At 35.2% G+C, this 17,007-nt stretch overlaps 4 protein-coding genes across 4 annotated transcripts; 3 read left to right on the top strand and 1 right to left on the bottom strand.

Annotated features, from left to right (window-relative positions):
- Nucleotides 1-186: 186 nt before the first annotated feature.
- Nucleotides 187-3,243, top strand: CBG11062 (the record flags this gene model as incomplete). The annotated part of the gene is made up of 3 exons (XM_002646584.2): nt 187-774; nt 975-1,271; nt 3,157-3,243. 3 exons carry the CDS (start codon nt 187-189, stop codon nt 3,241-3,243), a joined length of 972 nt encoding a protein of 323 aa, XP_002646630.2.
- A 587-nt stretch (nt 3,244-3,830) lies between these two features.
- CBG11061 lies at nt 3,831-5,569 on the top strand (the record flags this gene model as incomplete). The annotated part of the gene is made up of 6 exons (XM_002646583.2): nt 3,831-3,893; nt 3,938-4,056; nt 4,102-4,312; nt 4,394-4,654; nt 5,203-5,385; nt 5,495-5,569. The coding sequence occupies 6 exons, from the start codon at nt 3,831-3,833 to the stop codon at nt 5,567-5,569; spliced, it is 912 nt and encodes a 303-aa protein (XP_002646629.2).
- Nucleotides 5,570-5,736: 167 nt separating this feature from the next.
- Nucleotides 5,737-6,892, bottom strand: CBG11059 (the record flags this gene model as incomplete). Its single annotated transcript, XM_002646582.1, has 2 exons — nt 5,737-5,994; nt 6,806-6,892. The coding sequence occupies 2 exons, from the start codon at nt 6,890-6,892 to the stop codon at nt 5,737-5,739; spliced, it is 345 nt and encodes a 114-aa protein (XP_002646628.1).
- A 5,025-nt stretch (nt 6,893-11,917) lies between these two features.
- On the top strand, nt 11,918-13,831 carry CBG26138 (the record flags this gene model as incomplete). The annotated part of the gene is made up of 3 exons (XM_045241978.1): nt 11,918-12,069; nt 12,606-12,939; nt 13,556-13,831. The coding sequence occupies 3 exons, from the start codon at nt 11,918-11,920 to the stop codon at nt 13,829-13,831; spliced, it is 762 nt and encodes a 253-aa protein (XP_045099135.1).
- Nucleotides 13,832-17,007: the final 3,176 nt, after the last annotated feature.

Below are 17,007 nucleotides of genomic sequence, written 5' to 3'. Positions count from 1 at the left end.
GTCGTAATCCATAATCCCGTGTTTCTACATCTCAATCACATTTTTTCCTGCGATTTCAATGATTACGCTTCACCAAAAAAAACCGGTCCTTATCATCCTCAAAAAATCTAATCCTCAAAAATATCCCAATACGATCTTGCCAATTCCCGCCGTGATTGCTACATATCCATTTTCTCCCCATTCAGAATGACAACAAATTCATTAAAATGTCTAATTTTTTATGCCTTATTTCTAAGCTCTTTTGCTCGTCCCTCCCAGAAACCCGAGGACCCCTTTAAAACCAAATTCATCACCAGTAAAAGTGAAGAAGACGTGGATTCAGAAGACGATATTTCTCTCGAAGAATCCCATGAAATGGTCAGAATCACAACGACACACGCACCACGTCTTCTATATCCCCCAACTCATCAGAATTTGCTCTATTCGATTTTCCCAACGCTCCAAAAGGAGAAAGACTGGCGAAAGTATTGTCCAGCGAATCAATATCAATTCCAAATCACTTGTCGACCGGGAAAAAAGTTGAGATATGATCTTCAATTATTCTGTCAACAATTTTCGGATATGTGTGGAGTGCCGAATATTAACTTGTATCCGAGTAGATATCAGACTGCAGATGATGAAGGACGACCTGCTGGTTATGGACAGAAGCAGAAAAATGGGAATGTTGGAATCGGAAGGAGTTGGGCGTTAGGATTGGGTGTGATTCCGGGAATGGAAGTGAGAACCAGTCAAGGAGCGGATATTGGAAATGAGAAGTTGCCATTCTTTGATCAGGTGGGTCAGGATTTCTGAATCTCTGAAGTTCCAGATTTCTGAGTTTCTGAGTTTCCGATTTTCTGAATTTTCTAGGTTTCTGATTTCTTCAAAAATTTTCTGAAATTTTCAAATTTAAAAAAATTCAAAAACTTTTTAAAGTTCTAGGAATCCTAAATTTCAATTTTTCCAAATTTTAAAATGTTTTTTAACGGTGTCAGATCGGTGGAATGATGCTGAACTACGGAGGCGAGGTGGGTGTACTCGGACACCGTACCGGAAAGGGACCAGCTCGTTCGATGAATGCATTGGCTCGTGGATATCCATCATTTGGTTTGGGACCACCGAACAAAGCAGCAGACAGTCAGTTTGGAGAGTCCGTGGCTAAAGCTTTGGGTGTTCCATCCCTTAATAATGTATTTGGAAAATTGGCGAAGAATTCGAAGAATAAGAAAATCACTGGTTATGAACCAGGCTATGGAGCAGTTAATCCGCATGGTCCATTCGCTATTGGAAAGGTAATTTTTTTTTTCGAAAAAAGTCCAAAAACAAAGCAAGATGAGCCGAAAATTGGGAAGTTTTAAAAGGAAACGGCTTAAAGAATGATACACTCTTCACACAAAATCTTCATTCAAAAAAAAACTTGACTTGCAAGTCTTGACTTGCAAAACTTGACTTGCAAAAAAAACTTGACTTGCAAAAATAGATCAAAGTACAAAAGTACTATTAGAGGAGCGTTTTTGGCTTATTTTTTGTTTTTAAAACATTTTTTCCGCGGAATCATCTGTCAAAAGAAAAATCACTGTAACATAGTCAAGTTTTGTTCAAGTTGATCCAATAAATCAAGAGTTTTTGAACTTATTAGCATTATTGGAGAAAATAATTTCAAAAATGAGAAAAAAAGCTCCGCCTTTTTGAAAATTAGTAAAAAAAGCGTTTTTGGCTCATTCGCTTCGTTTTTTTACCGTTTTCATTAATTATTTTGTATTTTTTCAAATGATGCATTTGTGTAGAAATGAATCAAAGAATACATGTATTCTTCAAAGAATACATGTATTCAATGTATTCAATACATGTATTCTTTGATTTATTTCTACACAAATGCATCATTGAAAAAATACAAAATAATTAATGAAAACGGTAAAAAAACGAAGCGAATGAGCCACAAACGCTTCCCCTCATGCTCATTTCCTTTTTTTACTAATTTTCAAAAAGGCGGAGCTTTTTTTTCTCATTTTTGAATTTTCTCCAATAATGCTAATAAGTTCAAAAACTGTTGATTTATTGGATCAACTTGAACAAAACTTGACTATGTTACAGTGATTTTTCTTTTGACAGATGATTCCGCGGAAAAAATGTTTTAAAAACAAAAAAATAAGCCAAAAACGCTCCTCTAATAGTACTTTTGTACTTTGATCTATTTTTAGACAGATTTTTCTCTAAGAAAATGCAAAAAATTCGAAGAAAAACGATCAAAAACTAGGCAAAATGAGCCAGGAAACGCTCTCCCCTGCTAGCCAAGTGGGCGGAGCCAAGGTACATACAAAACATAATGGACGGCGGAACCCGGGAAGTGTCGGCCGCTCGCCTACCCTCACCCTTATAATTCGCCTCGCTTTCTCTTTATAAATTGGCGGTGCGTTCGTCTCTTCTTCCGGTTTAGATAGATCTCAGTCTCTCGTGTAAGCACTTAGTAGAACTCACTCCGCAAGAAACCCACCCATTCATTTGAAAGTGTCTCTTTCTTGAAGAATTCTTAACGGAATGGGAGCTCCCGTGTGGATTGAATCGCATAACCGTTGATTGGTTGATTCAAGACGAAAGCTCGTGAATGATGCCACGGTCCCAGAGCTCCCTCGAAACATCGAGGTTCACCCCCGCCCTCGCCGAATGGAAGTAACCTCGTCATCTGACTGATGGACTCTTCCGTTGGCTTGAATACGTCGGGACTACTGGTCACTATGATAGGACGCAGGCCTCACCTAGGGAAACAACAAAACGTAGGAAAACACAGTAGGATTAAAGTAATAAGAAAAAATAAAGAGCAAGCACCGCCGATAGGAACTCCGCTTGTTAGGAGATTCCATTTTTTCGGAAACTTTTTGTTTAGGTACTGTAGCAAAGGTGGCGTAGACCAGGGATGAACAGATGAGAAACTTCAAAAACCTGAAAAAGCTTATTTATTATTCTTGTCCGGTTTTTTTGGCGGAAATTCTGCTGATTTTTCATGTTTTCATCGAAAAAAAAAACAAAAAAAGCGAAAATTCGAGGGAAATGGGCAAAACTGAAATAATTCTGAATTACTATCAAAGGTGCATGAAGTGTTTATGAAAACATATTCTAAACTTTAAAATTCCTCTTGAATTTTCAGTTTTTTAAGTAAAATCCCAATTTTTATTTCAGACCGATCTCGACGATATCAACCTTCCTGGCGGTTTCGGTGCTGTCGAGGTGATACGCGGAAGTGGAATGGGAATTGGAAAGAAGTAATATTAATTTTGTGTCATTATAATAATGTATACTATTTGAATTGTGCAATAAAACCTTCCTTTTCTTTGAATTTTGCACCTACTTTTTTGAAAAAAAGGTATTTTTTCTCTACTGTAAGAAGTTTCCTTAAAGGCGCATAACATAAATTTGTTTTAGGAGTCTTGCCGCGATGTTTGTATTGTTTTGTTTTCAGAGTGTTTTAGCAGTTTTCTTGTTTAAAAAAAATATTTTCATCATAAAAATAAAATTTTCCATATAAATTTTTGATTTGAGCCTCTTTTATTATGCTTGTCTGTGAAAAAAAGGTTGAGACGCAGAGAAAAAGTGTCTGCGTCTTCACCGTTTGTGTGCTATTTAGGCTCTCCGCTTCGATATCGCTACCGTATTCAGACTGCAAAAAATACTCTCTAACCTTTTTTTCTCAGACAAGCATAATAGCCGATAAAAACGGGGGTTTTCGGAGTATTTGTTGTTTTTTTTCGCTACAGTAAGGTTTTAAAGGCGCATTACTTATTTAGCTACTTCCGCTGCGACATTCGAACTTTCTCTGAATTCAAATCAAATTTCCAGCAAATTCCATCACGATAATGTCGAAATTTCAATTGAAAGTTGCCAAATACTACCGACTCTCCGAGAAATCCGCATCGGAGGTGCGAAAAAATCAATAAAAACTCTGAAATTCTCTCTTTTTCAGACCGAAAATGTCTCGATCTTCGTCGACACTTCAACTCGTCGATTGTCAGTTTTCACTCGGCAAATCGAACGAGAACGCGTGACAATGACCACCGACTCGAAACAGAGTCCAAGCATGATGTAGGTGAAATTTTTAAAATTGAGTTTTCAAAAAAGAAATTTTAGGTTCCGCGACAATTACCTCTACATTCTGTACAGCAACGGTTCGAACGAGGGATTTCGTGTGACTTTTCGAAAAGAGGAAAGAGACGAATTTCTGAAAATTGCTCATTCAATCGGCATTTTTCAAGAAATTCCGATCGATCGGCCACCAGAGGGATCTTCGCAGTTCTCTCAAGAATCGACTCGTGGCAGTGGCGGGATCGAGAGTCAAGGGGTGCGGAAAGACAAGTTTTGCTATAAAATAGCGAAATTTTTCGAATTTCTGGATTTTTATCTGAAAAACCCCTATTTTCAGCCATCGCACCGCCCGCCAAGCTTCACACAACAACCCACTCCATCACCTCACATGGTCCCCAACATCCGTCGAGACACCACCCACGTACTTCGCCGAAGTTCAAATTTCGCGCCATTCCAAAGTCATGGCACCTCGTTTTCGCAGCCAATCCATTTTTCGTACAACCCGGATCCACATTCGAGGAATTCGTTCCAGAGAAACGAGCACGAATTCGGAGAATCCGTGGCGAGAAAGTCTGGAAGAATCGGAAAAAAAGACGAGGTGCGCGGACATCCGGACACACAGACAGACAAAAAAATGGAAATTTTTATGATAGCCGTAAAAGCGCTCTGAAATTTCTGTTTTTCAGACATTCGGGCACAAAGACATTAGATATTGGAAATTTAATGATTTTGAATTTTTTTTTTACATTTTTCAATAATTTTCGTACTCTTTTTTTCTGCAATCATAAGGTTTTCCATTCAAAAAGTCGAAAATTGACCAAATTCTTTGAAAAATGAAAAAAACCGGGCAGAGGCTCCGCCCATCATCGGAAGGCCCCACAACGACAACTACCGTAACCTCAAAAAAAATAGTTTTTAAAAAACTTTTTTTCTCGATCTTCTACTTTTCAGTCGATTTTTTTCGAAAAAATAACAGAAAAATCGAGAAAATAAAACTATTTTAGGTTACTGTAGTTTTCGTTGTGGGACCTTCGACCTGATTTTTTGTACCAGGGCTCTGAAATTCGCGTTTTTTCTTAAATTTCGTGGACATCCGGACACCCAGACAAACATATAAAAAGCTTAAAAAACCGAAAAAAAATCCAGAAGCGTAAGGTGGACAAAGCGATACAAACGGATGATCTGATCGATTCGCTAATGGAGGATGAGGAATTCACAGCGAAAGCCATCGAAACGTTCATGAATAATGAGCAATTCGTTGAGGTCGTCAAAAAGATGAGAACTCGTTTGGAGAACATGGATACGGTCGAGCGGCAACGATTGCACTGGGTACAATTTGAATTTTCCACGATTTAAGCCTCTTAGGCACAAGTGGAAAAAGGGCCTGAAAAGCCCTTAAAATCCTAATATTTTTTTTCGTCTAAATCTTTTTTTTCAGAAAACGAATCCAGACTACAATAACCAAGGAATGCCGCCTCCAGTGATCCGTTTGCCAACCTCTGAAATGGAATAATTTCTTTTAATTTTTCGAAATTCTCTTTATTATATCATGTCCCATTTATTGCTCATGTATCATTTTTTAGAAAAGCTTCATTTTTCTTTTAAAGAAATAAGGCACATTGAGTGGGTTATCAGTAGAGCGCATCTTACATAAAACAATAAATAGGAGAACGTCTTTTACTATTCGTCATCATCTTTCTTTGGCTCCGAAGTGGTCACATCGGCGGTCGCTGCTTCGTAGACTTTCTTCAATTCGGGAACGATCTCTTCTTTTGTGAATTCCGAAGCGGCCTCGTACTTCTCGGCCACCCATTCTCGAATATTCTTATGCGTTTCAGGGTCCTGAAGTTTCTCCTTGTACTCGTTGAATTTGTCGCGAATCGCTGGTGAGGCGGTCTCTTTGAACCAACCGGCAGCGTTGTTCAATCCACCGCTGACCTGAAAGAATTGGAGGGAATTTGAATTTTTCTAATTTTCAAAAAATTCCAAATTTTGCAATTAGAATTTGCGGAATTTCGGGTTTTTGTGGGTTTGAACTTATATTTTTAGCTAATTATCGCAAAAATGCTTTCAAATTTGAGTTTTTTATCTAGATTTTGAACTTGCTATTGCAAAAAAAAAAGATTCAAATAGAAGAAAATTTCGATTTTTTAAAATTCGATTTTTTCGAAAATTTGTACCGAAAAAACCGAAAAACGACGAAAATTTCGCTGAAAACCGTGGTTTACTGTAATTTTTCGAAAAAAACGACATTTAGCCAAAGGAAAACGCGCTCTGCTGCGAATATTTGCGAACATTCCAAATTTTCACAAATAATCCATAGAGCGCGCTTTCACCTTTTCATCGCATAAAATTTTTTTCTTCGAAAATTTGTAACGAAAAACCGATTTTCAGCTGAAAAGTTTGCTGAAAATTGAACTTTTCATGTAAGAAACTATATCCGCCCATGGAAAACGCGCTCTGAAGCGAATTATTGAGGAAAAATCACATTTTCATCGATTTGAATTCTCAGCGGATCGATGTACGATTTGCTCGTCGTGTAAAAATTTGCTAGTTTTTCCATTTTCAGACGAAAAATTACACTATTTTTGATTCGAAACTAAATTTCCACCTAGAAATCCACGTTGTAACTTAGAAATCTAGAAGAAATATGGCTTTCTAGGTTACCTGGAAAACCCGAAACTACTGTTTTTTCATGGCCTAGAAACCCAAAAGTTTGATTTTCTATTTTGTACGAAAAAAAACTTACTGTATCAGTGAATCCATCCCACCAATCGGCTCTGACGGAGCTGGCAAGAAGAATCGAGAGAAGAATCGTCAAGGTGACTGGTCGCATATTTTATTTGGGAAAATCTGAAAATGTGGCGAAATTTTGAGGAAACTCATCATTTTTATATGGAAGAAAATGGGCGATGAGTCATATCGGAAACCGTTTTTTTTTTGAAACAATAAAACTTGTGTGCGGGGGTGGAAATAGAGTTTTTATGGGATCTGACCGTTTTTGGAGGCTTGGAAAAATGAATACAGTAACCTCACATGGCGAAAATCGATAAAATTTTGCTGAAAACTAAGTTTTTCTGTACAACGTTGGCTTGCAGTTCGAATTTGGGACTTGGAAACTAAAATGAGACGAAGTCTTATCATGGAAAAATTCAAAATTTTATACAAAGCGAAAAAAAGCAAATACGGAAACAAGAAATAGTAGTTTGATATGCAAATATGGAGAAGTGTTTCCTGTATTTGGTCCTATGTTCGCCTCAATGCTGTCGGCAAACATTCAAGGACTATCAAATATCATCAGGTACAGTATTCCCCGGAAAAAAGTGTTCAAGATTTTTGACAATTTGGAAAATGGACAAGTTTAAAGTTCTAGGAAAATGATACATACTTTTTTGAGCTGTCTGACACTTTCAGAGTATAGCAAACAAAAATAGAGCTTCTTTTTTGTAGTTGACAACTCTTTTGTAGATGTCGTAGTTTTTGAGATATGCTCCTTTAAAGATGGAAGCCGCTACAAGGCAAGTAAGATAGAAGAGTGGAGGATACGTTTTTTTAAAGGCGCACATCTCGAAAATCGAGAAAGTTGCACAAGAGTTGTCAACTACAAAAATGAAGCTCCATTTTCGTTTGGTATACTCTGTAATTTCCAGACAAATCGGAAAATGTTGAATCTCATTTTCAGAGACTTCAATTGTGGCGTTTTTTTTTAATCTTAAAATTTGAAACTTTGAAATTAAAAAAGAAACTGAAGTTTGAAATTCAGGAAATTTAGAAGTTCCAGAAATTCTAAAAATCCGAAATTCATAAACTGCGAAAACCATAAATTCAGAAAATTCAGAAAGTTCGGGAATTCTAAAATTTTTTATATCAGAAATGCCAAAAAATCATACATTCCAGAATATGTAGAAACAGAGAAAATTCAAAAATTCAGAAATTTCCAAGTATTCCAAAATTTTGAGGAATTTTCGAAATTCAGCAATTTCAAAGTTCTAAATTCCAGAAAGTTAATTCTAGAAAATTCTAAAATTCAAGAACATCATGAAAATCTAGAAATCTTCAAGGACATGGACTTAAAAATAACATTCAACAGCAAAATCCCCAAGAACGATCAGTAACTGGCTGAGCCCCTTATATCAGGATCACTTGACAATCTACCCATATAGGTATTAGTTGTGTTCCTAGACTATAAGACTGTGATTGTTCAAGGTTAAAAATTTCAAAATTTAAGATTTTGAATGCTTTTAATGTTGAATTTCAGAATTAGAGAATTTCAAGTTTTCAAGAATCAAAGCGTCTTTTAGACCCATTCATCTGCTGCCTACAAAAAAACTAGGCAGAGTTTCTCCAAGCTAAAAATAGCAAAAAAATCTGTAGTCTTTTTAAATAACTAAATGTATGTAATTCCCTAAAACACACAACTGATCCGCGGACGTCCAACTGGTATCCCACTAAACGCTCTGAAATGAGCAAAAAGTATCAGAAACTAAACGGAGCAAGGGAAAAGAGGCTGAGCAAGGAACCAGGTGACTTTTCTTGGTGTAATGTATAACAATAGTGTAATAGAAGAAAAATCAGTAAGGATGAGCAATGGATACAAAACACAAAGATTTCTAGAGATGTTTTATAGGTGCTGTGGGAAGAAGAGGAATGGGAAATGAGTCATACGATTTGTGAAGGAAGACCTGAGTGATTTGGGAAACGGAACATTTTGACGAAGTTGGAGAAAAGTTTATGAAGGCAATTTCGTTTGGAGAAGAGTTTACTTGAAATTGTGAAGGAAATTAAATGAATGGATTTTTTGAAAATTTGGAAACCGTTGAATTTTTTTTGGAACTCACGAATATCAGAATTTCTAAACTTCCGGAAATTTTAAAATATCAAGGTTTGAAAACTTTGAAATTTTAAAAAAATTTACAGTTTTTGAAATTTCAGAATATTCGAGTACAAATTTATGAAACAAATGGTGCAAGAAATCAGTTAATCCAGAAAAAAGGATATTTTCCAAATTTTCAGATTTTGGGAACACATTTTTGGATTTATCGATTCACTGATAACTCTTAAGTTATCAGAATGTTATCAGTTTTTCAAAAAATCTGGGACGATTTCGTCAAGAATTTTTGAAAATGGGAATCAAAGAGGCAAAAAGAAATCAAAAATTTTGTTTTGAGAACGAGTCAGAAAATTGTTCCCTTCTCAAAACAAACCTTTTGATTCATAGTCACAAAAAAAGAACAAAAGACGACTTTGACCAAGTTTATCTCGGTTACTGTGAAAGATAACAAACCGATAAAATGTTGGTGATATTATGATAAATACTTTATCAGTTGACCACTTTTTTAAAACTTTTACATTAATCCAGATAAAATGGGCCAAAGTTGACAGATCTAGCTAAGCTTAGCGGTCGGTTGCCGACCGCTTAACTTTGAAAAGATTCAACTCGGTTACTGTAGGAGATATCAAAAAATGGTAAATTAATAAAATGTTTATCATTATATTCTCAATATTTTTTATCAGTTCACAACATTTTGATATCTTTTACAGAAATCGAAATAAACTGGGTCACTGTGGAAAGCATCTACGGCATTTAAACAGCCGCAAAAAATCAAACAAAAAAATTGGCAACAAGCCAAGCCTACCTTTTCAAAAAGATGAGAAAAAGCGTCAAAACCACAAAAGCATAATCCTAGGACTAGTTTTTCGGGTTCCCGAAGCGATGATACATACATTTTACAACCGCAAAGCAGACTTGATCCCTTGAACATACATAAAAACAGACATATATAGAAATTGAAATCCAAAATATCTCGGTTCCTATGAAAGATATCAACAAGTTGCCAACTGACAAAATGTTTATCAAAATATCAAAAACATTTTACCAGTTGACAACTTTTTTATATCTCGTAAAGGAACCGAGATAATTGAGCTCAAAATAAGAGAAACATATGTGAACTAAAAATACATTGGAACAGTATATAAAACGAAAATTATTGGGACCACACTAACAGACACTAGACAACATTGGCCTTGCACACAACAATAGATCAGATTGATCGCTGCCTTAGCCGCTATCTCGCCGGGGAAGAATACGTACAATGATGAGTAAGAGAGATAGAGAGGGTAAGAAATAATGATGGAGTGTGTAATAATGTTGACATCTGAAGTGTAAAGAAGTGGAGAACCCAAAGGTCCTTGAGTAGGGTGAAGTTTAGTAGCAGATGATGATGGGTTGAGTCATTGGTTAGTCATCAATTAAAGGGGGGGGGGGGGCAAGAGTACGCATTATGACGTGACAGTGTACAATGTTCGGTGTTTACACCTTTCACTTTTTGAACAGCTTACTGAAATTTGGCAAAAATGCTAAAGAAAATATGTTTATCACACTCTCCAACTTTCAGATTCCTAGCGTAGCGCCCATGCTGAGGCGCTGTGTTGGTCTCTGAGCTCAATTACCTTGCCTATAAAAGGTATCAAAAAATCTTGAACTACAAAAATATTGCGTATTTTATGACAAAGATTTCATCCGTTGACAATATTCTGATTGCTTTTATAGGAACCGAGATAATTGAGCTCAAAGTGTAGCATTCTATTAGTGAACTTATGACAATTGGGATGACCTAGAAAACCAAATGTTATGAGAACTAGCCGATACTGTTTTGGGACCTGAAATTTCACAGCTTTCAAAGTTGAAAACAGTCCGTACTGATGAATTTCGAAATTTTTAAACTACTTTGAAATATCTATGCTTTGGTCAGTTTGTTGTGCTGACTCAATGAAAACATTTTTTTTACCAAAACAATATTTTTTGGAAAAAGAGTCATCAGTTGTAGTTAGCATTTGGCATACAGGAATAATGGGATTTCACTGGTAAAAATCAACGACCGGCAGTTGAAAATGATGCTCCAAGTTTTTGTTGTAGTCGTAGGAAAAAGGAACAACAATTTGAAGGATTTTGGGAACGAAAAATCGAAAATAGGATTTATTCAAAAGTTTCCAAACATTCGGAAACTCATTTTTTCGAAAAGTTCAAACAGTCAAAAACGTCTGAAAACTAAAATCTGGAAAACATTAAAAATATAAATATAGCAATTTTAAACCTGAACAATTTTTAGAACCGGAAATTTAAAACTTCAGAAATCTGGAATTCCAAGCTTATAATGTTCTGAAATTTTGAGAATCTGAAAAGCTGAAAATAAAAAGTTATATTCTAAATTTTCAAAGTTTCGGACATAATTGGGTCCGTCAACTTTGAGCCCATATGTCTTATTTCCTGTAAAAAATATCGAAAATTAAACAACTGATAAAATATTTTTGATATTATGATAATCTTTTTATCATTTGACCACTTTTTAATATCTTTTACAGGAAACGAGATAAATTGTCTCAAAGTTGAAAAGACGCTTCTCTCCAAAAGTATTGCCAACATTTCAAAAATTCATATAAAACTTTCAAATTTTGGAATATCTCGGAATTTTTAAATTTCTTGGATTTTCTTTTAATTTTTCTGAGCATTAGCATCTCATAATTTTACCAGCCAACCTTTGTAAACTTCAATAAATTCTCCTATCCTTTTGTTCCTCAATTCATTGCTGACCTTACCAAACAACTCTCCGTCTCTTTCTCTCCCATACTCTCTGCTCTGTAGCAACTCCAAGATAACACCACCCGTTTTCCTCGTCTTCTTTTGCCTCCTCAAAAAAAGCAACAAAGGGCGTCATTTCATTTTGTGTGCAAACACCACGACGAAAAAATTCAGACAATTCAAACTTCGCCTGTCCCATGAGGATATTTTAGGCTCTTCTAGAAACCCACTCTACATTCTTCTCTACATTAGGTCATGACAGACCCTCTCTACATTCAGATCATGCCTGATCCTAAAATGGAGGTTTTAGACGGCGTCGGACATTTGGTAGATCAGGAAATGGAGGAAGTAGAAGACGTTGAACTATTTCCCCTAGAAGTACTGCCTGTCGGTATTGTTGCGAGCGTATTGGAAATGATGGAACCTCACGAAATGTAAGTGTTTCTTCACTTTGTTCTTAATTATCTCGGGATATGAAAAATATATCAATAAGGTGATAACTAAAAGAATGTTGAAAAGTTTATGACCAACATTTCATCAGTTAACCACTTTTTTACACCTTTCATATCAACTGAGAAATTCGTTGGTAAAGTAATATACCCTCCGACAAATGCGAGCGAACCATGTCATTTCAATCGGCCCATCTGATTTCAAACTGAAAGTTACACCAAAAACTGCAATAATAATTTAAATTTATGCCGGATAGTAGAACTTATTTGAATTCGCATTCAAATTATCAATATTTTTATTTATTTTGGAAATATTTATTTTAGAGGAATCGAGATAAATTGGCTCAATTTTGAATTTTCGGCGGTTGCCTGCCAAGCTGCCTGATCGGCTGCCGATCCTATAACTTAGAGGCAAATTATCTCGTTTTCTGTAAAAGATATCAGAAAATTTCAAACTGATAAAACAAATGCTTGAACCTCAAGATCCTCGATTTAATGCTAAATATGGTTTCTTTTTTCAGGTTAAATCTAGCCTTGACAACGCCCAAGATGGAAGCGTTCTTCAAATTCGTTAAGGCTGGAATCACCAATTTCGTCATTCATTTCTCGGGCGAATCTTCTGCTATTCAAGTGCAAGCTGATGGTGGAACGATTATTTGTGGAACTGATCCGCTGAACGCCAAGGTTATGGTCCCTAGGGAAATCATTCAATCGTGGATCAATCAGGAAACACTGTTGGGTGATTTGCAATCGGTCTACCGTAATCTTGGTCAAATGTTCACACCTCATAACCACGACACCGTTGTGTTGCGGACCACAGGACTTGACAATTTGTTAGTCGAGGAGTCGGGTTTTGTGAGGGACCGATTGAGAAATTGTGAAACTATTATCGTTGCCGGAGGGGAAATCAGCAAAGATGCATTGGAACTGATTCTTCATTTTTCTGTCGCAGAGCCAACGGATAACCGTGAGCTGGAGCTGAGAGGTGTACAAGTTCCACAGGATTTTGAAACGAGAAATGTGAGTTTTTAAATGTCAAACCTTATATTTCTTTTTGTAGAACTTTTCTTAAACTGCAGTTTGCAGTTTGAATTTCTCCAAAACATTAAGTTTTAAGAAAACACGAAATATTTTCGAAGCTATGCTTCTCTAAACATCGACGCAGGAGATGGCGTCCTAAGGCGACCTCTACTGAAGAATACTTAAAACTATTTAAATTTTATACCATTCTGTAGAACTTATCAAGATTACAATTTACATATTTCAAATTATCAAAAAATTGAGTTTGAAAAGAGTTATGAAAGATTTTCGGACTGTGCTCATTCGGTTTGACGAGTCTGTCGGTAACATCGGAAATTCAAATTCAATCAAATCTATTATCAATTTGTAGAACTTTTACAGATCTACACTTTGAAACAAATTCCAACTTCAGATTTTCAATTCCAATTAAATTAAAACCAATTTATTCCAGGCCTTCCAATTCCGCAGAAGCGTCTTTGGCGACGCCCGATGGATCAAATTAAACGACTTGTTCAAAATTCGGGACTTGTCTCATGTCACTTTGAAAAAAACAAGTTTAACGAACTCGGATATGAATCAGTTCATTAAACATTGGATCGATGCTGATGAGGATATGTTTGGAGAGTTTTATTCAACGGGATGCGAGGATTTTTTATGGGACAACATTTTGGATGGAATTGTGACACTGGAAGTGAAGAGGTTGTGTATCGGATGCTATTTCATGTGAGTTGACGATTGAAAATTAATACGATTTTTAAAATCAGCATTGTCAAAAGTGCCGAAAATTCAGAAATTGTGACTTTTGGACGTTGGAGAGCTAACCAGACAAAAATGTAACATATTTTTGACCTTGTTCAAGTTTGAAATCCTTAGAAAAATTGTTTGTGAGGAAACAATGTCCAACATGACGAAATTTCTGAATTTCTGAATTTCTGAATTTCTGAATTTCTGAATTTCTGAATTTCTGAATTTCTGAATTTCTGAATTTCTGAATTTCTGAATTTCTGAATTTCTGAATTTCTGAATTTCTGAATTTCTGAATTTCTGAATTTCTGAATTTCTGAATTTCTGAATTTCTGAATTTCTGAATTTCTGAATTTCTGAATGCCCTATTTTCCAGCGCCTCCCGACCATCAAGCAACAAAACCTACCCATATCTCGCTGTCACCATTTCACGTAAAAAATTGAAAATGTTGCCTGTAACATTTGAAAAACATGGAGCGGCTGAAAGTGACGAATTCGAATTGACCAAAAGAGAGTGTGACGTTTTGGAGAAACTTCAGAAGAAAGAATTCGTCGAAGAAATGTTGGCAAGCAATACGATGCAGGATTTGAGGCCAAGAATGATGCGAGAACTCGAATTGATTGGAAATTTTTTGAGAAAATACAAAGTGATTTTTGTGAAAGGACGAGCCAGAATGTATTATAGACAATGATTCTTGATCTTTTCAATTTTTTCTCAAGAAATAAACTTTTTTCTACAAAAAATTCTGACAGTATTCTGAAATGTTGTAATTCTGAGATTCTGAGATTCTGAGATCCTGGTCTTCTGAGTTTTTGAGATTCTGAACTTCTGAGATTCTGAAATTATAAGACTTTGAGAATCTTAGAATTACAAATCCTCGAAAAAAACGTTTATTTCTGAAAATCTGAAGAAATGAAACCTGGGTGGCCTAAAAAACCTTTTTGGCCACCCATATCGGTCTTTTCAGACCACCTATATTGTTGGGTCAAAACTTTCAAATTACTCCCAATTTTTACTCAAAACAAATTCTGAGATGTTTAGTTTCTGACAAGGGAAGTGTTTTCGGACGGAGGTTGAGAATTAGCTCAAATTTTTAGAACTTATAGTTTGACAAGGGAGTTACTTGAGGGAGCAGGTTTAACTTTTTTTGAAATTTTGGGAGCAGATAGAAGAGCTTATGAGGATTCCAAATCTGTTTTAAAAATCAGCGAATTGCTCACGTGAGCTGAGTTATGACCTAGAAAAGTTTCCCTATGATTAGGCAATTTCTCGTAAAAATTTTTTCACGGAATAGTGTATTTCTTTTAAAACACTAGATTTCAATCAGCAGTGTGGTAAAGTGGTAAAATGGCAAGTTCAGAGGAGGAAGTTTGTAGGTTCAATTCTCCCGATCCCAAAAATTTTGCAAAATTTTTTTTGTTTTTATTTAAGCTGCCATAACTGGCTCTGGAATAAAATTAACGCAATTTAAACATGTTTTTTGGGAGTTTCTCGTTATGAATAGGCATTTTCCAGAATAAAAACAGACATTTAATTTTTGAAGAAATTCACAAATATGCTCATGGGTTTCATCGAAGATTTTTCAAAAAATTTTTTTTCAATTTTTTTTTGTTTTTTTTAATTAAAAAACCGTTGAGGATACAAAGTTTGTTTATATTATCCGTAATTCTTCGCAATTTTAGTTTTTTTTCCAATTTTGACTAGGAGATTTTAAAAATTCTGAATTTTTGGATTTTTCGATGTTTCGAAAATAGTGATTTTCTGAAATTTCGGGTCCTCACAATCAGGAATAAAATTTTTTGGAAATTTTGAATTCGCAGATTTTTTTCCAGTCTGTAATAAAACTTTCCATATTTTTCTCGCTCCCCCATTCCATTTTTCAAAGTTCTAAAACTGATAAGATAAGAGGAACATGAGATCGGTGTCTTGACTTTTTTCTCTTTCTCCAACCAATTACTTTTTTTTCTGATTGACAGACACAAAACCCCTTTTTGTACGTTTTGTCTGTTTGAACTTTTTTCTTCGTTTTTCCGTTTTTCGCGTACTTAAAACTCATAAAAATGTCAATTAGAGTTTGTGGATTACGGTATTTTAATGAGGTTTTCGGAGAATGACAGGTTTTAGAAAATTTGATTTTTGAAACGAGAAACTTTAAGAGAAATTGACAGTTTCAACTTTTTGAAAGATTTTTGAGAATTTAAACTTTGAATTGGATTACTGTAGTTTAGGATACTGTACTTAACTTCTTTAGTACACACTGTGGTAGGGTTGTTGAGTGAAATTACAGTAGTTCTCAGTATTAATTGTTACTGTAACGGGAGGTGATCGTAGTTTTTCTGGGTTACTGTAGCTTGGTAATATACAGATTATTGTAGTCGAATGAATGGATTTTGGCTATTGGACTACTAAAGGGGCGTTTTAAATTGGGATTCCTGTAGTTTCGAATATCGGTGGTTACTGTAGCGACATGAAATTGCCTTCAGAATATCTGAAAATTATTCAGATATTTAAAAATTATTCAGAAATTCAAACAATCAGATTCAGAAGTTCCAGGTTTCAGAAGTTCCGGGGGGGGGGAGGAATTCAGAAACTCGTCGGCAAAAAAGAAACTCCTCGGAAAATCATAAATTCGGAAAGTCAGAAATTCTCAAATTCTGAAAATCAGAAATTCAGAAATTCAGAAAGTCAGGAATTCAGGAATTCAGGAATTCAGAAATTCAGAAGTTCAGAAATTCAGAAATTCAGAAATTTAGAAATTCAGAAAATTAGAAATCCAGAAATTTAAATATTTAGAAATTCAGAAATTCAGAAATTCAGAAATTCAGAAATTCAGAAATTCAGAAATTCAGAAATTCAGAAATTCAGAAATTCAGAAATTCAGAAATTCAGAAATTCAGAAATTCAGAAATTCAGAAATTCAGAAATTCAGAAATTCAGAAATTCAGAAATTCAGAAATTCAGAAATTCAGAAATTCAGAAATTCAGAAATTCAGAAATTCAGAAATTCAAAAACTCCGAAATTCAGAAATTCAGAAATTTAGAAATCCAGAAATTTAAAAATTCAGAAATTCGGAAATTCGGGAAAAAAATCTAGGAATTCCGACAATTCAGAAATTTGAAATCCCAAAAATTCAGATTTTTCCAGAAAATTCAGAAAT

Source organism: Caenorhabditis briggsae, assembly GCF_000004555.2.
Source record: "Caenorhabditis briggsae complete genome, chrII, whole genome shotgun sequence".
Taxonomy (NCBI): Eukaryota; Metazoa; Nematoda; class Chromadorea; order Rhabditida; family Rhabditidae; genus Caenorhabditis; species Caenorhabditis briggsae.
Note: the sequence above shows the minus strand (reverse complement) of the source record. Positions and strands in the feature narration are given on the sequence as shown.